This window comes from Indicator indicator, chromosome 20, assembly GCF_027791375.1.
Source record: "Indicator indicator isolate 239-I01 chromosome 20, UM_Iind_1.1, whole genome shotgun sequence".
Lineage (NCBI taxonomy): Eukaryota > Metazoa > Chordata > Aves > Piciformes > Indicatoridae > Indicator > Indicator indicator.
The window spans coordinates 9859322-9884162 of NC_072029.1; the positions used below are offsets into that span (position 1 = coordinate 9859322).

The 24841-nt window shown below is 39.8% G+C and overlaps 1 protein-coding gene across 8 annotated transcripts in view; it reads left to right on the forward strand.

The window, feature by feature from the left end:
* PARD3 (par-3 family cell polarity regulator) overlaps positions 1 to 24841 on the forward strand; it is a 415339-nt gene that overhangs the window by 314751 nt on the left and 75747 nt on the right. For all 8 annotated transcript variants that reach the window (XM_054389981.1, XM_054389984.1, XM_054389980.1 and 5 more), the window contains one exon: positions 4493 to 4750. In XM_054389981.1, the coding sequence (XP_054245956.1) occupies positions 4493 to 4750 (258 nt within the window). The remainder of the gene's footprint in view (positions 1 to 4492; positions 4751 to 24841) is intronic.

Consider the following 24841-nt stretch of genomic DNA (forward strand, 5'->3'; position numbering starts at 1 on the left):
TATGTCTGTCTTCATGTGTCTTGAGCTCAAAGAACAGTCATATTTCAGCCAGCTGGCCACACATGTACACATGGCCACATGTATGTAGAAGATAGGACAGAACTGTTAATATTGTTCTTTTAACGACTCAAAAAAGGTTCGTCTCCAGCTTTTCAATTTAAAAATTATATTTACATAGCAGTCTTTCCTGACTTTTTTTTTTTTTTAATATGATAAAGCTTTGAATGAAATGGAGGGGCAAACGAGGAAGAGAAGCTGTCTTGTTTACAAGTAACTGCTGGTTTTGCCCACGATATTTGATTGCCCACAGTGACCCTGTAGAATGATTTTCCCAGGGAAGCAGATGGCTTTGCTGAGAGGTGGCTGTAGCTGTGATAACTGACTAGCACTAATCATGATAAGAAAAGCTAAGTGTCATATGCCAGTTCAGAAAGAAATCACAGTAATGCCTATAATCAAGGTACCCTCATTAGAAGAGTAGTTGTCAGAAAAATTTTGCTTCGATCCAGACAAAGGTCAAAGGAAAATAGAGGAGAAGACAAACTCCCATGTTGACTTGATTGCCAAAAATTACAGAAAGGGCCATTAAAGCCCTGAAGGCAGTTGAGGAGAGGGGGAGGAGGAACAGCAAGACCTGGCTTAGTTGCTGGCACACTGTGCCTGCGAGGTATTTTTTGCTAGTAAAGGAGGAGGGGACAAATTTGACGAGGTTTGGCTGCTGGCCAGCACACCCCTTGACCTCTTTATTAAAGGCAAAAATTGGGCTGAATGTGTTCATCCAGTCTGACTAACTTAGGCAGGCTGACTGGCTTTATAAATGTGTCATTATTTTTCTCTGTTTTCAATCCACCATCCCAACATGTGCCAGTCTGATGGCAGAAGAACTGAGAACTGGCAGCGGTGAGTGGCTTGTCACATAGCTTCTGTCCTTATACAACGCTGTTTCTATCCTTAATAAACATTGTCAGCCATCTCACATATGTGGAGCTGTGAGTAAATGAGTGAGCCTTGGTGGAAAAGACAAGGAGGTGGATTTTCACTTGGGCAATAGCTGAATCCTGGCAGCATGAAGAGGATTAATTGAATTGACCAAGCCATTGCACACCAGAAGCAGCAGCCAACATTGTTTCTGCTCTTAGGGGAGGCCACTGCTGCCATCACAGTGGTAAATGTCATATGCTAGCCATGAATATCCTTCCCATGCTGTGTTCATCAGTTAAAATAAGTGGGTGATTTTTTTTGCAAGAATCCAAATCACTAATGTGAGAAAACCTCACAAAGGAGACTGAAGCTCCCAAGGGATTTGGAATATATTTATGATTTCACTTCTAACACTGCATGAAATTAGGGTTGATTCCTTTTCTTCTGCCAACTTTGGTTATTTGCTTTTACTCACAACAGCTCTGCCGGCACCACAGATTTGAGTTTTCTGTTGCTGGAAGAAGTAAAAGTTTAGTTCAGAGAGAGCGACTGTAAACACTTGGCTCAGGGTGGGAGTGAGCTTTCAGATTAATATGATTATTTAGTATCTACTTATAAACTGCATGTCTAAATGCCTTTTATTGTCAAGGAAGGGGTACTCAACACAGCTGGTGGAGCTTGGGGAAGGGTTTGGCTTTACCTCTAAAGAACCACATTATAGATGCTCAACTGAACTGCTGTCTAGTCTCTGTGGGCTGCTGCCTGCTGTGACAACACTGACCAGCTCTTCTGGGAGTCCAAAATATATGTCGACACCTAAATTTAGGTGTCTAAAACAGTAGTTGCCTTCATCTTTAAGCTGATTCTTGTTCACAGACTTTTGAAGAAGGAAATGAGTTGGCTGCTGTTTGCTGGAGACAGCAGCACAGGAGCTTTTCCCTTACTTTTGTGACCACCATTCCGCATGCGTAGGCATTGCTGTACAATGGGTATGTCTATCATTACAGGATTAGCTTGCAGTGAAAAGCTCTTCTGACAATTATAGGAAGTTCTGCAGCTAACAATATTGTCATTTGAAGCAGTTATCATTAGCTTTTGAATTGAATGGCACACAAATGCACGAGGATAGTTTATACTTTACTCAACATTATAATTTGAGTCTCAAAAGCACGACGGTACATTGTTGACATTTTCAGTGCTAACACTTCAGCGAGAAGGATTTAGAAACTTCTTGGGGATAGCTTTTGTGTTTTTTAAAAGTTCGCTTTCATTTAAGCACTACAAAATTGATGAGCAGATTTTGCAAAATTCTTTGAAGATGAAAAGAGTTATGTGAATGCTGAACGTTGTTATTATTATTGTTAAACCCCAGCAAAATCCATAGGAAGGCCATAAATCCTCAAAAATTAGCTGGTCTGGAATTTCAGGCCTATGCGTTTTTAATGTGCCATGTCATGAAGGAATACAATCCACATTGTGAAGCTGAAGCATTGTGGCCAAATGCTTCTTCAAATACTGGATGTCAGCAGTGGGAGCATTGCTGATTAGGGCTGAAGTACAGAGCAAATTCCAGGTTCTCGGCTGTGCTGCACAGTGTTCTTACATAATCATTTTAATCTTTCCCACTATAGTCTGCACTGGCATTTCCTGTCTATATACTTCATGCAGTGTATGCTAACAAATGATTCAGGCTGTATCATGCACACGCACAAGGAGGAGGGCCAACATTGCATTAAGTTCAGGTTCCTATATAAAATATATCTTCAGAATTAAAAAGCTGATATCATTGCATAAGATCACTGGTCACTGTTGTTCTTTTGAAGAATATGTCTGTGTGTTTTCTTCCTGGTCATTTCATAGATTCATAGAATGGTTTAGGTTGGAAGGAACCTTGAAGATCATGTAGTTCCAAACCCTGGGCAGGGACACCTACCACTAGCCCAGGTTGCTTAAGGCCTCCTCCAACCTGGCCTTGAGCACCTCCAGCGAGGGAGAACCCGTGACCTCCCTGGGCATCCCTTTCAGTCTCTCACCTCCCTCACTGCAAAGAATTTCTTCCTAATGTCCTAATATGTAGAATGACTCCTTTCATGCTGGCACACACTGTATAAGTGTATAACTCTGTGTAGCTGTGTACCTCTAGAATCTGCTGACTTACTGAACTGTAAAGGGAGCCTGCACATGTAGCTGGTGTGGCCTCACCAACTGCAGGCACCTCAATTCTGGTATCTTTATCTCCAGCCTGAATGCAACCCTTTGTGTATCCCTGTTTTTTGGGGTTTGTTTTTTGTTTTTTGTTTTTTTTTTTTACTTTATTATTTTTTTTTCTTGAAAGTCTGATCTTGAATGGGGCTAAGTTCAACATTTCCAAAAACATCAGCTACCGAAGTTGAAGGATTTTCAGGAGACAAGACTCAGTTTCAAAAGAGGCAGAGGCTTTGAGTAGCTTGCTCTTTTAAAAAGTTGGTGAAGAAGCTGTCTTTGGAAATGTCATGTAACGGAATCACACAGAGGTGTAGTCTGAGCAGATAGATGTTGTCACACTGTAGCCATGGCTGCATTAGATGAAAAAGCACATTTTAGTAATGGAGGGGAGGCGACAGCCGAGTGCTTCATTTTGCAGATATGTCAGAGCAATGCATTGGTCTGGGGAGTGTTGGGGGGTGGGGGTTCAGTTCCCCATGCATGTGTGTGCGATGCATCAAATCTTCTAAAATACCAAAGGAACGTTGAAGCCCAGATCAAATTTTAGTAATGGCTTTGTGTGCTTTTGAAAAATATGACCTGTGCTCAATTTGCATTTGTCATGTTCCTAAATGGCATCTGGTTAATTTGTCTTACAGTTAAACAAGTGCACCTAGAAAGAAAGCCCCAGCACAGCATCACCTTGCATTTGTAATGTCAGCATAAGGGGCACGTGTTATTAGTGTCTGAGCAGAAACTGCCTTCTTTTGAGAGATGCCAGATTAAGTTTGTTTACATTTTAAACAAACCATGTACATTGTAAATGATTCATACAAGAATCTACTTCTGCTGATTACTGCATGCATGCATACATAAACATGTACATGTGTGTCCTACCCTTACAAAAATCTCTTAATTCTAAAAAAAGTATGTTTTTTGTAGTATTGGGGCCAAGAAAGTACATTAAAATTCTTCTCTGAATGTAGTAATTAGAACCATTCAATCTGTTTTGATCTGCTTTAATAGGGTACAAGACAATATGGCTGGTGTCAGGCCATTCTCAGACAGGTCAGGTGCAGGCATCCTAAGATGCATGAAACCACAGGTGAACTCTGCTTGCCACCAGCTATGGCTAGTCATACACAACTTCATAATGGAGCAAAAGACAGTGGATGATCAGACTTCTTCCCTAAATAGCAGTGTTGATTGTAGCAATGCTTTGATCTAGGCTTCAATATTCAAGGTAAACCAGAAAATCCATGGCAAACCGAAACTGGAAGCATTTCTGTCATGTTCATTAAGATGGGCTACCTGAACTCTCTGCTAACTGCTGCTTTCAAGGAATTGGGGGGGGGACATTAGTTTCAGCCTTCTTTTAATTTTTCAGAATTCAAGCTAAAACTCGAGAATTTCGAGAGAGGCAAGCTCGGGAACGTGACTATGCAGAGATCCAGGATTTTAACCGGATGTTTGGCTGTGATGCAGACCCAATGTACTCTGGGATTGCCTCCTATGACTCTTCTTCAAACAGCGGCACTGCAGCGCTCAGCAGCCGGCCGCAGAGCCCCAGGGACGGGCAGACCGTGGAAGCCCTCTACGCCCAAGTGAAGAAACCACGCAATTCAAAGTCTTCACCTGTAGACAGGTAGGCACCAGACATCAATCAATACACTTTCAATATCTGCCCTTGTAATGCTTTTGTCATGGGGGATGACTGTACATCAATGGAAAGTCAGAACTGCATTTTTATTAATGGCTTTTTAAAAGCCAACGTGTAGAGAAGTACTGAGCTCATGCAAATCAAACTGGGATGAGAAAGTTACTTCCTACAGAGCAACTGCTTTTCTTCTTATTCTTCAGAGGGTTTGGAATTTTAAGACTCACTGTTTGATATCATTCAAATTAAATTCAAACTTGCAACGTCATCTGGTTTGTCTATCAGAGCTCTATAACTGATACGGCCGTTGACCACAACATTTCAAACCTATTCAAGGCACTTACAAAATCTCTGGGAAGTTCTTCTTAAAGAAAAAGGGGGTGAAAGCATACCTGGAATCTAGTCCTGCTGTAGTCCTGAACTTCAATCTAACAGGTTGAGGTTTTTGGTTTTATATAGACCAAATGAGTAAAGTCCAGGCTTGACTCTTGAGTTATTTTATCTTCTCAGGCTGTAGCTTATGATTTGTGCTCTTCCTGTGGTTACATTATCTGAACTGTGTCATGCTTTGGTTTATGCTGAACTGGGCAAAATTCCGATTTCTGTTGAGAGTTTTGAGTTCACTTGAAAACCTGAAGCTAAAACAGGCATGTAAACTAACACAAACTAGAAATAACCAAAGGCAAAATTCACAGCTTTTTTGTGCTTTAACAACGAAAATACATCTGTTTTCTTGGCTAACATTTATGGTCTTGCAGCTCTGCGTTTTCTCAGCTTTACAAAAACTAACACTAAATTCCTACTGGTGCAGGAGGTCTCGTTACTTCATTCAAAGGTTATTAATTTAGCTTACAGAAAAACCACTCGTTGTTTTGTTTTCTACCCCGTTCTTTCCAGAAGAAGACTTGACTTCCAGGTAAATTAGCAAATTAGTGCCTTTAGTCACATTGTTTGAGAACCTGAGGACCAGCAGTCATCTCACATATTCTCTTCTAGGTGGTAACAGAGTAATTTGTATTTGGTCTTAAGGAAAGTGGTTGCCATTCAGAGTACAACTACTTGTCTAAAACTCTTTTTCACTGGGGATTGAGATTGGTGTGTTTAAACCTTCACTAGAGCTGTTTTGAAAAGTTCCTTTACATAGTATTGGTAAAAATATATCCTCTAACGTGACAAATCAGAAAATCCCAGATGCATTTAGTGATGCATAAATTTTTACTAAAATTCAGTAGTGCAGCTTTTTGCTTTTCTCAAGCACACTGTTCTATTGCACTGTGTAAAAAGTCTACTTTTCCTATTAAATGAACATCATTTATATGTTGTGGAAATCTACATTATTTCAGTGAAGGAAGCAAAATATTTTTGTAAGATAGCTTCATCTGTGCCCTTGAAATTTTGCATTCCTTAGTCTTATACTGGCTGGTGCTGGTATGCCCAGATGCCTGACACTTCAGTACTGTGGTGCCTTTGGAAATGGAGATAGCTTGGTTGGATTTGGCTGCCACATGGTGCCTCTGAACGGCTGTTTTGTTAGACCAAAGGCAGTGTTTCATTCCGGAGTTGAATGGCATCAATGTCACATCAACAACAAAAAAAGTTCTTTGATGCAAACCTGGCACGGTGAAATAGAAGACCTGTGTGACCCAGCTAACTGTGTGATTGCTGATAAAAGAGCCTGGAGAGAGTGAGTAAAGCTGAAGGGAACAGAGTGCTGGGGGAATCTGATGTTAATCATATGGGTAGGACTGAAGAGCAGTGTGGTAGTTCTGCACGTTCAGGCTGTTCCGGGAACATGGAGAGCCCTGTCTTTCTGAGCTGGATCATGCTGTGACAAAAAGGGAAAACCCAGTGCACATGATGGGATTGAGCAGAGGAAGAAAATGCCAGTTGGAAACTAGAACTGGGGCAAGAAAAGCTACCCCTGTTCCTGTGATAAAGGAGGGACACATTCAGCAAGAATCACCTGGAAGGAATAGGTAATTCAGATGGAAAAAGATTATTACTTGCTATGAATGTGCTCTGAGATGCCTGTTTGGAGGACTGAGGCATGAAGGTGACTTGTGTGTGCAGTTTGCTTTCCTCTGTCCTCCAAACTGTGGAGCTGGTGAATCCTTTTGGGGAACGTTGCAGCAACTCGCTAATCTCAGGCTCAAATTTAACTGTCCCAGGTGTCATATTTGTACCTTGGGCCCATCACTGAGAGAGCACATCCTCTGCTTTGGGCACAGAGGAGATGCATCAGCTCTGAGACAGCAGCCTTCAGTTGTCCTTGAAGAGAGTCAAGGACATCTGAGAGCTTGACTCTGTGCAATATCACTACTGAATTATCTTTTCAAGGCTGGTCTGTGTTTTACAAACTGTATCTCTGTTGTATTAAGAAAGTTTCATCTGAGCATCATTTTAAGAAATAGCTGTGGCCTTGTGGGCTTGAGTTGTTTGTCAGCTGTTGTTTCCCCATCTGTTGGATACCTAGCTCCTCATCTCATGTGCATTGCAACTTGTTTCTTGCTGTTCTTTTCCAGTAGCATGACCTTCCTCTTTCACTTGACCTCTCCCACAATGTCCTTTTCTACACCAAGCATCCAACTGCCTCCTCACAAGCGTCTTCTCCAGGGAGTCCTCTTCTGTGCATTTACCCTGAAAATGCTACAAGAAATTTGAGGAGAAATAGTTGTTTGCAGTTCTGCATCCTCAAAGTGTTGTTTACGTTAGTGTTCACCTGCAGTGAGGGTTATTTTGGGTGTGTTTCACCCTTTTGCCTGCCATCCTTTCCTTTGCTCTGGGCGTTTCAGAGGTTATCTAAATAGAAGCAGTGGCTTGCAGCCTTTGTGAATGGGAAGGGAAATCACTCTCAGCACGTTACCCTTGTGCTGAACTGCCAGGAGCTGGTAATGGCCAGGCTGTCTCAAATCTTCAGCACGTTGATATTAAAAGCAGCATTGTTTATATGGGAAATGTTATTTCTATTACAGTTTCGTGCTTGTGCCAAACAAAATCTGACATTTAAGTACGTCCAAAAGGTTATTTAACAGTCTCTTACAAGGAAGCCCATAACAAAGTGTCCCATAATAGTTTGCATACCATTGCTGAACACTTATGACAAATTTCTCGTTAACTTGCAAGAGAATTATTGCTTCTGTGTGTGAGGCCTTGTCAGGGTTTGTTTTGCTTTAATATTCCTTCAGCTTCTTATTTTCATCAACACATGCAAACCAACTGATGTGAGTTTAACTGTGTGGTGGCATATGAATGATAACAAAGTGGAGGACAAGTATGCAAACTGCTCATCAGAATAATGGACCATTTTATTTTGGTCCTTTTTTTGCAACTCTAAGGATATTATGAGGACAACAATTGTAGTGCTACTGCCAAGCTGTCAGACAGAGGCTCCCCAAGTTTTTTGAAAGCAGCTTCAAAAACAAGCCTGTTGCTTCATTCTCCTGCTTTGATGTGTACAAAACAGTAAGAAGAACATGGTTAATCCTTAGGTAGTTTGTCCATCCATTTCTCTAAATCAGAAAGTGGATTGTATAATGCCAAAATGCAGCAAAGGAGAAAGAAATGTTAACTTACACATTGGAGACTCACACACCTTTATGCGTGTAAGTGGCCTTGCTTTATCCATCTAATTAACAATGGCTACTAAAAAAACCACAACTATAAATACTAAATTTTTCTCAAAGTTATCTTTGCAGGACTCTAAATTGTTTCAGAATTGCCTTCATGCTGATTTATGTTGCATCAGAGTTGAATAATTGATCCATTTTGGGGGATCTGGGGGGGTGTGTGTGTTTGATTTTTTCAGTAGTAGCTATTATTTGTTAAATATGTGGTTGAAATAGGAGAGGTTCTTTGTTTTGGGCTTCTTACATAATCCATGCATGTGAGTAGCTCCTGTGAATCTTGAAACACTTTAATTTCCAGTTACACTAGTCGTGGCAAATCTCTCCAGTAGCACTAAAAAAAATGTTTTTTTCTGTTCTTGAAGCTAGAGAATTAAGGCAGATTGTCTTTCTTAACAGAGGAGGAGTTTATGGTTCAGAAGAAATGGAGCTCTAGCAATAAATAAGCAATTCAAATCTGCTGGGAGTGATTGGTGATCAGTATAGCTGCATACACATCAGCTACCCTTGCAATGTTAGCTCCATCCTGTGTATTGCTAGCTTACAGACAGGCTGCTGAGGAGTTTTTCACTTCATATGTTAGGCATTAATGGAGTGAAACCAAAGTGGAATGTATAATCTATGTTTATTTTGCAATGCAAGAAAGAAGTATCTTGAGAACAGGGTTCTTGTGGATAAGGCTTTTAACTTAGCTGAAAAATCTCTCCACTATGTTTTGCATCCTACAGAATAGAAGCTGCATGAGTGATCAATGTTTCTCATGTAGATGACAATGATGCTATACAATGGGGTTTGATAGTGATCACCTGACATCCATAGCTGAGCAGTAGGTAGAAAGACAACTCCTAATGGACATTTACTGGCTGTCAGTCTGCAATCATTTCCCACCAAGAGAGCATTGTCCTGAAATATAATTGAAATAAAATAGGCACTGTGCTGCTGTAAATCTAAATAGCTTGAAAATAGTAGGCTAGACTCCTCCAGCTTGCTGAGGACATTTTAATGGAAACATAAATACCATAATCATATGCTTTTTGCATGCATTTTGCCATTAAAAAGAAAAAATGCTCATTTTAGAAGAGAGACCTCTATGAACTGGTTTCTTTTCTATCAGAAGTGGAATCAAATTGTGTCAAAGGAATATTTGGGACTGAATATAACCCCACTTGCTTTAACTGTCATCTGTTCAGTGGAAAGAGGCAATACTCTGTTTTCAAGACCAGGTCACATACTTTGCTTGCTGCTTTTCAAAAAAGCAGGGGAGAACATTTTATTAAGATGTTAACTTTTATTCATTTGGTAATATCTTTGTGCTTGAATTGGCATGAAAGTAATGAATCCTGGAAACTGGAAACACTCTACTATAATACAGGAATATGTAAAAAAGTGAAATAAGCAGACCCTGCCTTTCTAGTGTGTGCAAAATAACTCTTAGCAATAGCAGAATGGGTCACCAAAGTTATGCAATGCTACATTGCCATGCCTGGATAAATATTTGTTAAAAAGACAAGATGCTTGTGCAACTATATTAAACTTCTTTATTAGTAATGTCAGTCACGGGAATGTTCTTAAGTCTGTGGGATCATTTATGCACAGGAATCTCAGCTTACTGCCAGGCCCAGCAGAGATGGAGATAGGAGTTATTACTCAGCGATGCATCCTGTAAATGCTAGAATGTTTCTTGTTGCTTAAATGAGAGATTTTTTGATGGTTCTGGGGGGTTGACTTGAAGAATGCTGTCATGAAGGGAAAGGCCACTGCACTGTAAACCATCTAATCAATGACATTTAAAACCTGCAGAGCTGTGCAGAAGGCTAACAACCTAGATTGAGTAAGATTATGAGTAAGCTTTTCCCTTGTACCTCTGTTTACTTCTTTTTGCTGATGTGGAAGCATTCTCCTATGCCTGGATCCCTTGTTCTTCATTGTTTATTACCCTCTGCCATCAGAGCCCTACAGATGACATACTACCAGGGGAAGGTACCACTCGTGGATGAATTAGACCCTAAATACTTGATTAGGCTGAAAGCATTTCAGAACAGGGACCTGCTCCCTAAATAATCAGTCATGTTTGAGAAATTAATAATAATAGGTTTTAAATGCTTATCTTCCAGTGAGTGTCCCACTTTCCTGGCCTGGAAAATGGCACATACACCATTATGGGATAATCAGACTTTCCAAGACAGCCCACTGGAGAGCAGTGGGTTAATGAACTATTTGCAGTTCTCTAACATGTAAAACTGAAAATAATACTTGGAAGTCATTGTGGTATTTTAACTCCTCTGTCTGTGATAACCCAGAGAAGGATTAGTTATAGCCTCTGTGAGACTCTTCATGGGGTTTAATTTTACTTTAGCACTAACACATTGGGTCTTTTTGTTCCTCTACCCTTCATCCTATAAGCCAGTAATCCTTGCCCCCAGGACTGCCTAAAAATTAGCTTGGTCCCTCATAGACTTGTGTATTTAGAACCCAATAGACACTATTAGAATTGCCATTTTATTATCTGAGGTCCCTTGTTTTCTTTTGTTCTTCCATCTTGATAGAATATAAGACAAGTTTTAATATAAATTCATGAGGATTTATGTAGGCTCCCTATTGTGAAAGTATGCAATTGCACTCCTGTGTTTGGGTTACCACTTTGGTGGAATAAATGGCAGACTTAAAGTGAACTCTATTCAGCTTTCTCATTTTAATGACTTGAAAGTCCTGGGGTTTTTTTGTGGGTTTTGTGTGTGTGTGTGTGGTTTGTTTTTTATTTTTTCTTTCTGAATAGATACCAAGCACTGATACTGTTGTGAGAACCATGTCTGTCACCGTTTACCACAGCCACAGCCTCCCTGAGACCCCGGTGGTTTTGCTTCCTCTCCCCTCCAGTCAGCTTGCTGTGTAATCTGGAGTGTGACAGCTATTTGTTTGTTTTTACAAAAGCAGCCTGAGTTAGTACCTCTACAAAGGGCTGCAGTGGGAAAATGCACAGAAAGATAAGAGAGAGGTGAACTTCCCACTCGGGGTTACAGACCAAGGGGGTGAAGTGGGGCCGGCTCCAGCGTGCTCCTGGTGCCCTTGTTCTGACTGACTGCAAACGAGCTTCCTTTGCTGGAAATTAGGAGAATCTCTACAGGTTTGGGGTTTTCAGTTCTTTTAATGAAACTATTGCTTATGATCAGAGACTGTTTTCATAAAAGGTAGATCAGAACCTGTCACCTTCATTCAGTTAAGAGTATAATATATACTAGGATATTAAATACACTGTAGCTGAATTATACCTCGTATTTTTTCTTGTCACATTAGTGCAATTTGCACACAGATATAGAACAATTCAGCTTTTAGTTGCTTGGTGGGGAAGAAGAGAACAACCTTTACACTTTTTCAGAAGGTAGAAGGCAGCATTTAATTAAAAAAAATAAAGGAAAAAGAAAAGAAAAAAGCCATGATGTAAAAATCAGAAAAGGTCATGTCTTAGGCATTGAATGGTTATTGTATGGCTTGAGATTGCAGTCCAGAAAACCAGCTGTCTTTATCTTCCACTAATGCAATCAATACAATTTGAATTTCTTCATCCTGGGAAGATTATGGGGAATATTTGAGTTCACAAAGCTAAAAAGCAGTGCCTCTCCCATTCATTAAATTAAGTGCTTTGATTTTACCAGCCTAAACTGTTAAAATATGTTCTTTGCTAGTCCTGCTAACCAAAATTTGGATTACAAACTGATGTTATGCATCACTTGAATGCCATAATTTAATCAGTTTAATTTGTTGTTCCTGTTGAATGTAGCCCTTTCTAAAATAGACTACAAATTTATGATTCCTGTGTCTTTTATGTCCCTCCAGTCAACCCATCTGTTCCTCTTTGGTAAAAGATTCAGGCTTCTCCTTTCCAAGCGTTTAAAGAGCTGAGGGCTTTACATTTTAGGGTTGTCTGATTATAGGAGAAGAGTGCACAGGCAGAGCTGGAGGGAGTGCTGTGTGTTCACTGAATCCTGTCTCTCTGCTTGATAAAACTAAATATAATATTTGAAGTTAGGTTTTTAAATTAACATAGGATAAAGGATGAAAAGAAAAATAAAAATGAATTTGCTATTTATTTATGTTGTTCTCATGCTGGAGGACTTCGGAGAGGTTTTTGTTCTGTTCTTTTCTAATAAGTGGTAACTCCTTCAGAGATGAGACAAACTATTTTTAACTGCATTGTTTATCCTTATGGCCAGTCTTGGTTTTTTTATGTCACTTAAAAAGCATCCTGCTTACAGTCCAAGGGGTTTATCACTGGCGGAAGCAGTGAGGTCTAATTGTGTGGAGGAATCCCCTGCAGTATATTTTAAGAAGGAAAGTAACATCACTACCTCTGCTTTGGGAGGTGGAGGCCAATTCCTTTTAACATCTTGTAAACTCATTGAATGAGGGCTTAGGGAATGTGCCATGCTGGCAACCCTGGAAAACGAAAAATTGCTGAAAGATGTCATTTCAGTTTGTTCTTGGCTGGAAAGCTAAAAACCACTTCAGCACTCAGAAACAGTGTATGTTACTGCAGCCTTACAATTCATAGCATATTGTTAATGAAGTGGTTTATAAGGTGTCTGAAATCTTGTTCCTTAAGGCGCAAACACTATGGTGTGAGACATTAGAAGGTTGAATGACCTATTTGATATGATGATGTATTTCTGAAAAATATTGTTCTAACATCAGACTGACTTACTTGCCATAATTTTTTAAATTTAAAAATACTAGTGACATTTAAATAGCTTTTCAATCTGATGCATTTGTAGAAATCTTTTTTATATGATGGATGATCTTTTTTATATGGAAAGACTGAGGGAATTGGGCTGTTTAGTCTGGATAAGAGAAGGCTGAGAGGGGATCTTGTCTACACCTATAAATATCGGAGGAGTGGGTGTCAAGATGAATGTTCCAGGCTCTTCTGCGTGGTGCCCAGTGACAGGACAAGGAACAACAGGTACAAGCTAGAACACAGGAGGTTCCACCTCAACTGAGGAGACACTTCTTTACAGTGAGGATGACAGAGCACTAGAACAGGCTGCCCAGACAGGTTGTGGAGTCTCCTTCTCTGAAGACTTTCAAAACCTGCCTGGATATGTTCCTGTGCAGCCTGCCCTAGGTGACCCTGCTTTGGCAGGGAGGTCAGACTCAGTCTCTGTAGGTCCCTTCCAACCTCTACCATTCTGTGATTCTGTGAAATGTTATTACAGTAAACAGATCACATATTTCTAATGGATTGATAATTTCATCTGCCCAGAGTTTAGACAGTGATATAAGACTTAATTTAGGAAAGAAAAAGCAAAGGAGGAGATTTTGCTTCTTTTTAATTTTTGTGTATAGTTTTGTATCAATAATGCATATCATGCCTGAGTTGCATCCCATTTGGTAACTGAATGTCTACTGTGTGCCACAATTCAGTCTTGATTACAGCCTTCCCTCATACCAAGGTTTCCCTTTAAAAGCAAACACAGTACAAACTGGGATGAAAAGAGAATGCAGAATTTCTACTACCAATATTTTAAAAAGCAGTTAGAATCTCTACAACTTCAAGGGATACGAGAACTGACATCCCTCAGACTTCTCATTTCCACTTATCTTTGGGGAAATAAATTTATTTGCAGGAGGTGGCAGTACCCACAGTAACAGGCCTTCTTGGTAGCAGGAATAATTGTCCTAAGAGTGCTCTGACCTGGCAAACAAAGGAGCCAGAAAATAGTAGCATCAGTCTTTAGTTCCTGAGACAATTCATGGCTCATTAATAGCTGTAGCATGTATTACTGGATATTGTGTGCTGCAAAGGGAATAAGCAGAATCTGCCTGTCATTACTTTGTAATTGTGTTAGCAAATAAACTGTTAAAAAAAAGAGAGAGAGAAAAAGGAAATTGCAAGAGAAGGTTTAATAATGTATTTGGTTTTGTACATCATCTTAGACTGTGCTGTGTCTGTTTGCTTAAGATAAACTCTATATATTTTCTGAAATATGGTCAAATTAAACCACCCATTTCTAAGGATTACTAAATGCCCATCAAGGAATGGAAAGATGCATTGAAGCTATTTTAATTAGCAAGGTGTGATTTAAAGGTTGCTAAAATCAAAAAGAGCCTATTCATTTTTCATCAATAATCATTTTCCTTAATATTTCATCAAAACCTGCTGATTTGGAGACCACCTTCTGGGCTTTGATTCATTATGACTGCAGATATAATTTAATTTTCCCCCCTTTCTTCATTCTGTGATATGCTCTTTCATCTTTGAGACATTGTTAAGATATTTCTAACATTCACAGATTACTAATTGATCCAACTTTTTTCAAACTGTACTTAAGGCAGAGGCTTCTTTTCTGTGGAAGCAGTTTTCTATGCATTTGCTTTTACTGAAGTTTTCTTCCAGTCTCTGTATCTGATAAAGAATAATTTCATAAATACACATACTAAAAATTCCAGACAGTAATGGTTTTATATATGGCAAGGGAAGCAAAAATATTAAAGAGATGATTGAGAAATTAAGAGAGTTAGTACAGTCAGTGAGATTGCTCAGTCACTAAATTAGGCCTTTGTAATTAATCTAAAACTAACTTGGCATTAAAACAGTGCTCTAAATAATGGGGTTTTTGTCTAAATCTTTAGGGGATCATGAAGGAAAGCAATTATGGGAATTTATGCAAAGGCATTTTGTGAAAGGGTGTACAATTAAAAGAAGTTGTTCTTTTCACTTTGATAATGCTCTTCAGCTAAGTTTTGTCTACATTATCATATTCGGGTAATTTCTAGTCCCAAAATGCATTTGTGCTACTATTTTAAGCTGAAATTCATAACCTGTTTCTTCTTGTAAGGTCTCCCTGTAGAGCAGTATCCAGGAAACCTCCCATTCAATTGTGATGTTAAACAGCCAATGGTTGGTTACTTGGCTTCAGCATAACATAGTGGACTGAAGCAGTCCAAGCACTGTGGACTGTGCCCTGATCCTTTTCTGTGGGTGGCTGGAGAATGGTCACAAGCTTCATTCTCATTTGCTTACCTCGTGCTCCTGAAAGGCCTGTCACACTCTGTGGATGCAGGTGGTATCCATTCTCTGCACTCACTGTCATTTAGGGCAGGGATGTTGTTTTTTTTTTTTTTTCTTGTTCTATTTGCAGCCATTTCCCATAGTCCAGTCTAATTAAAATTTTTAAAAAAGAATGACCTCTACACCTTGCTTCGATGGTCAGGGCTAAATTGTTGCTTGTCCTCTTACGCCACGTTCGACAGTTCATGCAGTCTGAATTTCATTAGCTTTCATTAGTTGCACTATTCTGATGTAGTTAAACTTGCTGCAGCTTAAGATGTTGGAATTTAAGAGGAAAATAGGTAAAACCAAGATAGAATTTAGTGTCAGGAATAATCCTACTTTATTTGAGCTCATGCTTATGTTCTTTAATATTCCTTCTGAGACTCAGATGCCTCCATTTATGTCGCGTGCGACGTGTGAGTGTGTATCCACATTCAGCAGAGCAGATATGTGCAGAGTGAGGTGCAGATGCATTAATGGTTTTAGCTGTGGCAGAATTTTCATATGTGCATGTTTATTTCTGCCTATGTGCACTTATGTAAAAAAAAAATCTCTGAAATTTCTCTGCTCCAGAGGAAGTGACCTCCAGAGCTCATCTAATCCAACCCTATGCTCAGAGTTAGGACAGGTTGCTCAGTGCTTCAGTTGTATCCTGAATATCTCTGAGAAGGGAGATTTCATTCAGCTCCCCGTGTGGCTGTTTCACTATTTGACCAGCTTCTTGCTGTCTAAAGAAAAAAAAAACTGCAAAAGCAAAAGGAAAATGCTTCTCATATCAGAATTTCCCACCCTCCAGTTTGTGTTCATTTTGTCTCATCCAAGACTGCACAGCTCTGGGGTGTGTGTAAAAAAAAAAAAAATTTGCTTAAGATTTGGAATCTGAAAAAGAACAGGCTCAAATTTTTCAGGCATCAAAGGAAATTTGTAAAATAATAAGAATTACCTTACCAAATAATACTTCCTTTTTCTCATTGACCTTTTCCTAGAATCATTGCCAAAGTTGGCTTCTTTCCTAAGTCGCCTCTTCTATTTCACAGTTACACTTAGGTACGTGGCTTGCTTCTCACTAATTATTTGTAATACATAACATTGTCTTTTTCTACACTATGCTACCCAAAACATAAAGAAAAAGATTGAGGATAAAGTATAACTCTTCATTCCTCTTGAAATATAGGAAGCTGCCTTTTCTCCTTTATTTCATGGGTTTGTCATTGTGCATACAACATCAGCCCCACCAAAAATGATGCATCATACGGCACCTTTAGGAAACAACTCAGACTTGTGCTGTTGGACTGGATATGCCCCTTCTACATAACTAGTTCTTGGGTTTCAGTTTGTCTCTTTCTGTGGGTGGAAAATTATCTTGCTCTCTTGCTTGGGTAGGAATGCTATCATGTAGGACCTGCTTCTCTTACTCTGTTGTGCTGAAGGATTTTCAGTGTGTCTCTTTTAATGCCGACGTTCTGCAGCTCATCTGCAACATTTCCTGGACAAAAGAAATCACAGCTCAAAGAGAAATGATACTGTGTTGGCAGGGCATTGTGAAATAGAGGCTTCCAAGCATTTCTCAAAGCCCTGATGACCTGTGTTCATTCATGAGCTAAAATTTGCAGATGGCAAGTGCTGTGGCATTGCAGGAACGGAGCCTCAAGAGGCATGGATGCCTCCTGCAGAGCTGAAGGGCTGCACTGGAGGAGAGGGAAGGAGAAGTAAATCAACTCTCCTGTGGAGATCAGGAATGTATCAGGATGGTGAGTGGGGAGAGGAAGCTGCCTGCTGAGCTTGCTGTGACAAAGGGGAGCAAACTATTCTCTCTGTAAAACAATCAAAAAAACCCCAACCCTACAAAAACCAGAACCCACAAAATCCCGAACCCAAACAAGCACCCTCCTCATAAGCACAGATGAGGCAAAGGATGGTTTGTACAGAATTCTCTTTCATCTGGATAGTATATTTGCAAGGACCCTGAAGAACTTCATAACCTTTCATGAGAACTTGTAGTCAATGTAAGGATCATTCCACAGCCGATCCCCTCACCACTCCATGCACTGACAAGCAACCACCTGTGCAGTGAAACACTGCTGTTATTTGACTGAATGTAAGTTGGAGCCAGAGAGCGGAGACAAGCCAGGAGAGACTAGAAGGAGAATTTAAGCAAAAAAAAGCATGATCTGGAACGTGGCCAGGGCATCAAGGCTAACATCTGTACACTTGTGAGAAGCACCTGGTGATGCTCTTCCAAAAAACGTTTTCTACTGAGGTATAGAAAAGACGTTGTTAGTCACTTGGTCTGATTCCCTCTAGATGTGGAATTGGTTCATGCTGTGGTTTGTTCCATCACTGGTGTATATTCAGTCCCCCATTTGAAGTGGAGTTTGTCCACCAGCTTTATGTGGAGAGATAACCTACTCTTCTTCTTTTATGGCTCTTGTTTAAGACTTATCACCTTCATGTTCTCTTGAATGTACCAGGGTATAGAGCAGAAAGACATAATCTGAAATTCTCAATACCTATCTGAGAGTGTCCCTTGAGATTCTAAGGAAAGAGGAAAAAATTATTTTATTGTGTATTCCACAGTCACAAAACAGTAACTTAGCTGCTGTTGAGACCTCTGTGGTGGTGTTTAGGTTTCTGAAACATTCTAAGAAACAAACCCTTACCCTTGTTTCCTTCTGTGTTCTGTGATCTTAGTTTAATCATAATTTTTGTATTTCACCCTCTGAGTTTATTACTCCCATCTTCAGTCAATTTATGTAGTCTGTGCAGAGCACAGGAGTGTGATTTGAAGCAAATCAACAGTCACATCCTCCTGTGTTCTGCCCAAGCTACTCAATCCTGCTCTTCACTGAGGAGATATGGAGAGCAGAGCTGCATCTTCCCTCCAGTTACACAAGAACTCTGAAAAGTATTTTTCAATTTATTTCTTAGTAAGATATGTATCTCATCTTCAAATCCCCCATACTTTTATCTGAAGATGGCTAGCTCTTGAATACCTATCTCTTTAGAAGGAGGAGAAATAGATTGTTTTGTGCTTGACCGTGGTTTTGATGGATATTTGTCATTTGTAAGAAACCCACAGCATTTCACAAGGTTGTGTACAGTCTGGCCTAATACTCTCATATCTCAGTGTTGCCTGACCATGTCTTCAGAGGAGGTGTGCAGGTCATTGTGTCTGTTTGCTCACACAAGGCTGAATGTAGGCATCTAGAAAGAAAATTTCCTTTCCTACAGCTTGAGCTAAGTTTTGGAAGCTGTAGCAGCAAGTTTTGTGTTTCCTACAGATGGGCACTGAAAGAACTTCTGCACGTGGCTTCAAACTAGAGAAGAGCAGATTTAGATTGGGTGTGGAACAAGTTCTTTACCTGAGGGTAATGGAACACCGGAACAGGTTGCCCAAGGAGGTGGTTGGGGCCCCATCCCTGGTGACATTCAAGGTCAGGCTTGACAGGGCTCTGGGCAGCCTGATCTAGTTGAGGGTGCCCTTTGGAGGTCCCTTCCAACCCAGACTATTCTGTGATTCTCTGATTCTGCATTCAGCTCTTGGTTACACAATCTCTACATATTTCATCTAGGAGGTTTTAAACCTGGGGGGGGGAGTTGTTGTTTGGGTTTGGGTTTTTTTTGCTATTCCTTTTCAAGGCTGATGTCATAGTGATCATTAATGTTTCACTGACATCTATTATAAGAGAATGATACTGTAATATCAGAGGGAGATGTTGAAAGTTGCTGTAATTTTAAACCACTGTGGACCCAGACTGACAAATTGTGCTAGCATAAAGAAAACGAAAGCAGCTAAGGGTTTACAATCATGTGAGCAAGGGAGAGCAATTTTGTGTAATAAATAAATAAGATATTAGGAAGGATGACATGAGGGAAGTGGTTGATGTGAGAGGAACTTGTCAAAATATAAGGAAATGAAAGTTAGAAGCATCAGGATGAGGACTCAAGAGTGAGAATGAGATTATGTGTCTGAGGCTCCCAGACTGGGACTTGGAGATGACAAGGAGTGGGGATGAAAATAGTTATAGGGGGAAAAGAAAGGTAATTAGATTTCAGCAGTCCTTAATCTACATCAGTAAGCTCTTTGGCTATAATATAATTCACAGACAATTCACCAGAATAGAACCAATTAAATTCTCTAACACTTTTTTTTCCCCCATATGAGCTTTCCTCCAGGATTCACCTGAGATTAGGCAAAGACATCTGAGCTCGTTCATTCCCTCTCTGCTGCTTCAGCAGTGCTGCAAATATGAAAACAAAGCCTTGACTGCTGCATCCTGTCATCTGAATTCAGCTGCTCTTCCCTTTGGTATCACATCAGAACAGTTTAAAGAGGCATGAAACAGCAGGAGCCGCAATGTAGGTGTTTAGGTTCTCACTGCTTGGTCACAGTACTGTCTTGCTGTATCTGCAAGGGTGTTGCAAAGTTGATTAAAAAAATTAATGATGAGAAACAAAGGGATGAGCAAAGAGAACAAAAGAAAAAAAGTGAAGAGAGCGTGGAAGAAGTTTATTGCATGCAAGTCATGCAATTATCCCTTAGAGCCCAAATTCCTTATATAATTGCCTGAGTTGATCCTTCAGGACTGAACAGATTAAATGAGATAGCAGGGCTGGTGGAAAGCAGCCTGTGGGAGGCATTTTGTGAACAGGCTTGCATGAACAGCAGAATAGAGTTTCTGTTTGCTTCTGCTTGTCTGGGCTGTCTGTTATCGAAACAGTAGCAAGGAATGAAAAATATGAGGGCTTTTGATTAGAAAATGGTCCCCTCAGCTCAGAGTTGAGGCACTTGGAGGTGCTGGAAAACATCCTCATGCTTTTTGTGCTGTGCTAGTCTGTATGGTGTATCTCTTCCTGGGATCATAAACTCTCACGTTACACTATATTAAGTTCAGTTGAAAAACTGATGGAAAAGAAAAACTTCTCTAAAATATCTCACTGCAAAATCACTGGAGAATGTCAGGGTTGAGCTGGCATTAAAAGGAGAGCAAGCTGCAGCCCTCATCATTGTCTCACAGCAATCACATGTGCTGAGCTCACAACGGAGGAGAGAAGACTGTCAGGCTTAATGTGCCTTAAAGGACTTCTGTTTAATACATTCTTCTGCACATGCACCAGATAAGGAAGAGTCCTGTCTCATAGTCAAGTATCTCATCCTGTCATGCAAAATATCTCCTCCATTTATCCTGTTCTAGACAACATCAGAACATCTGCTCCCCACCACAATTAGAGGGAGAAACTATTAGGAAGGGGAAGAAAACAAGACTCTTCTGTAAAAAAAGGGGAAAGCAGAAAAAAAAATCAGTCTTCTTCCAGTCTTGTTTCCTGTTGACCAAGCCCTTCAGTTTTGCCCATTACACTGCCCTGTGAAGGAGTACTTTCAGAACATAAATCCCCAAGCAGTGGTGCTATCTTATTTGTGTAATGCCATAGAGTGTGGTGCAGCACTTTGTAGAGTTTATAAGAAGATCAGGTCATCTCCCATAAAAATCTTGCAGCTGTTATGTGAAATGTTGGGATAGAAGGCAGCATTAGAAGGAAAAGAAGCTACAGAGATGTCAGGTCGTTCATTTGGACTTCCTCAGGTGACATCCAGCTAAGAAATTAATTTCCTGAGAGAAACCTGCAGCAGAATGGAAACATTATTTGAAGTATAAAGAGCTTAGCAGGGAGGACAGAAAAAAATGCTTTCTAAGCAGTCCAAAACCTGACTTACACCTACTTATACCTTCCCTGCTTATACCTCACATTTTAGTTAAGAATTATAATTTTTTCAACTCCTACTCAGTTATTTCATCTAAACCTTTTTCAAGCCTGCTCTGTGGTGAACACTGAAGTGATTCATGCAGTCATATCATTCTGACTGAATAATTGATGCATTTTGACAGGTTCAGTGTACAATAGATTACATTTGCTTCTCGAAATATATATATGATGATTAACATAACTAGGTTTTACATGTGCTTATCAAGGGGAGAAAGTGCCCCAAAGAGAATATGAACCAAACTTTGGTACTGGATTTAGAGTTTCGTAGCATTAAGGTAGTTATGATGGTTTATGGATAACAAGAAAACTTGGTGAAATGTAGAGAATTCAAAGAAACACCACTGACATGTTCAGATCCAGAATTCCTCTTTATAAGCTCCTGGTGGCTGAATGGATATCTCTGAAGTCATAGAATCATAGAATGGCTTTGGTGGAAGGGACCTCAGAGATCATCTACTCCAACCCCCACCTGCCAAGGGCAGGGACACCTCTTAACTAGACTCAGCTGCTCAAGGCCTCATCCAATCTGACCTTAAACACCCCCAGGGAGGAGGCATCCACAACCACTCTGGCAACCTATTCCAGAGTTCACCACCTTTGTACTGGAGAACTTCCTAAGCTCCAGTCTAAATCTACTCTCCCTCAGCTTCAAACCATTCCCTCTTGTCCTATTGCTAGACACTCTTACGTGAAGTCCCTCTCCAGCCTTCCTGTAGGATCCCCTCAGGTGTTGGAAGGCAGCTCTAGGATCCCCCCAAGTAGTCTTCTCTTCTCTAGGCTGAACAACTCCAGCTCCCTCAGCCTGTCCTCATGGCAGAAGTGCTCCAGCCCTTGGATCATCCTTGTGGTCCTCCTCTGGACTTGCTCCAACAGCTCTGTGTCCTTAAGCTGGGGACACCAGAATGAAATGCAGTATTGAAGGTGGGGTCCCACAAGAGCAGAGTAAAGGGGAAATATTCTGATTTAAGGTGATTCTGTTGGGATGTGTCTTAGCCAAAGCCACAGAGATTACACACACACACACACATAAAAAAATTCAAAGGTTTAAAAAGGAGCTAAATCATGCCTGAATTAGAAAGGCAAGCTATCTCTGTAGTAAACAGAGAGAACTGGTTTCCTCAGGGGGGCAATTCAGGGCATCCAAATGAGAGAACTTTAGGCAGAGTTGTAAATGCTCCCTACCCATACATATATTAATCCTGCCCTGAGGTCATTTAGTTAGTAAACTGATACAAACTCATTAAGTCCAAAGTCAGCCAAGCTTATTCTCTGTGCATTGTGCAAGTAGAAGTCCATTCATGAAGGCTTGGCCATCCGTAGCTCTCCAGGGATTGTCTGTTTTGCTTGTGTGATGTTGTATACCCCTGATGTCATAGTGAATGACCATCATTTTTGCATCTAGCCTTACAGTATCAGAATGAGGTGTGGAAATGCTGAGATTCTCCTGAAATGGAGGCACTGCTTTATACAGACAATATATGATAGATTGGGGGAGCCATTGTTCACAGAATAATTTGAAACAGCATATAAGAATTCTGATATCTCAGCAACTGTAGTATTAGTGAAGAAGTCATGGCATAATGTAAATGACCCCTTAAAATGCAAGAAGAGATTGTTTTCAGATTTGGAAATGAATCCTTCTCAGTTGATTTTTGTGATTGGTTCTATGTGAAACAAATTTTAAATATTTTATTTTGGCAACACCAGCGTAACAAGGGACTTAACATGAGAGAAATGCAAATAGACTTTGTTTTACTTCATATGTAATAATCATTATCATAAAATTGGTTCCTAAATGATTTTGAAAAAGATACAAATCTCAAGAGTTGATGTTTGCTACTGTTGAACTCTGAGAGCCACCTGATATGAAGCAATGGGTTTCTCAAAAGGAGGAAATAATTTGTTCTCCCTATTATTATTGCATAGGTGGGAATATTAGATTTACAGTGGAAATTAAAAAGGCTTTTTTGTCTAATAATGAAGATGAAACACTGGCAGTAAATTTCCCATAGAGGTTATGGCTTTCTCCAGCATTAGAAATCTTTCTGGTCAGGTGAAGCTGGCATAGTTGATTCTCCTCAGACCAGAAGTCTTTCAAGTCCCTTACAATTCCACCCTTCAGAATTCATCAAGCGTTTTTGTGCTGATTGTTAGGATAGAATCACAGAATGGCTTAGGCTGGAAGAGACCTTAGAGATCATCTACTCCAACATCCTACCACAGGCAGGGACACCTCTCAACTCAACTCAGCTGCTCGAGGCCTCATCCAACCTGGCCTTAAACACCCCCTGGGAGGGGGCATCCACAACCTTCCTGGGCAGCTTATTATATAGTATCTTACAAACTCCCTGATGGAAAGTTACTGACCTGACTTTTATTATCATTTGTAAGGTGGGGTTTTTTCTGCTAATCATGTAGGATTAGGTGATTTTTTTTTTTAAGGAATATTTGTCCCAGTAAAATCATATTTTGTTTCATGCTAAGATATTTGCATACTACGTTTTGAAGAATGTTTTGCTGGGGTTAATAGGAAAGGAAAAGAAAAGGAGAACTGTTAGAGGTGATAGCATTTATTTCAAGAACTCCTGGAGCTAAATACTTTAAAATGGTGTAAATGATCTTGCACTTAACATAAACTCAATATGTTCTAGGAAGTTGCAACTTCAGAGCTAATTCTCTGAAAATTAGAATAGAGTAGAGTAGAATAGAGTAGAATAGAATAGAATAGAATAGAATAGAATAGAATAGAATAGAATAGAATAGAATAGAATCAAGAAGGTTGGAAGAGACCTCAAGGATCATCGAGTCCAACCTGTCACCCTACACCAATTCTTAAAGAAGTAAGTACCAGAGAGGCAAATGTTTAGTTTTTGTATGTCTGAAAAATAAAAGCTGTAAACTCTATGCTTAAACTGCTGTTACACTAAGCATTTTTGAATAACTATATTGCTTTGGATTCTTTAAGAAACACCTCATTATTACTGCAGTGGTCTTCAGGGTGCTTTTAATCAGAAAATTATGTAAATGGGTAGACTGGTTGGCAGCTAATAGACTTCAAGCTTTGGATGAATTATTTTGTGCTTGTACAAGTAATAGACATTAAATCTGGGCATTTCATCATCAAACTTCAAATACAAGTACAACACATTGAACAGTGGTGCTTAGCACTTGTGCTTTACTGCTCTGAAGCACTGCACAGACGATTGTTACTGAAACTCTTTGAGGGCTAAGTTGTTATCTCTGCTTCGAGACAAAATATCCACCAGCTGAAGAAGTCTGTAGTGTAAATTACGTTGCCTGGAAGTGTGCATCTTTGTATGCTTAAACTCATTCCTGGATATTTGTTGTTGGTCACTGTTAGAACATATGGAGCAGATGGACCTATTCTATGATCCAGTCCTACTGGGTTCTTTTAAGGTAGAAAAAATAAATCAGAAAAAAAAAAAACAAGCAGAAAAAAAAGGCAGAAATAAGAGGTCTATGGTTTTATGAACTTAATTGCATACACAATTTACTGGCTTCTTGAATCCACTTGCAGCCACTTTGCAAAGCAAATAGGAATCATGTAAACATACAATGAGCAAGTCACCTGAGCTTTGCTTATAGAAAATCAAAATCTAATTAATACATTCAAAAGGATCT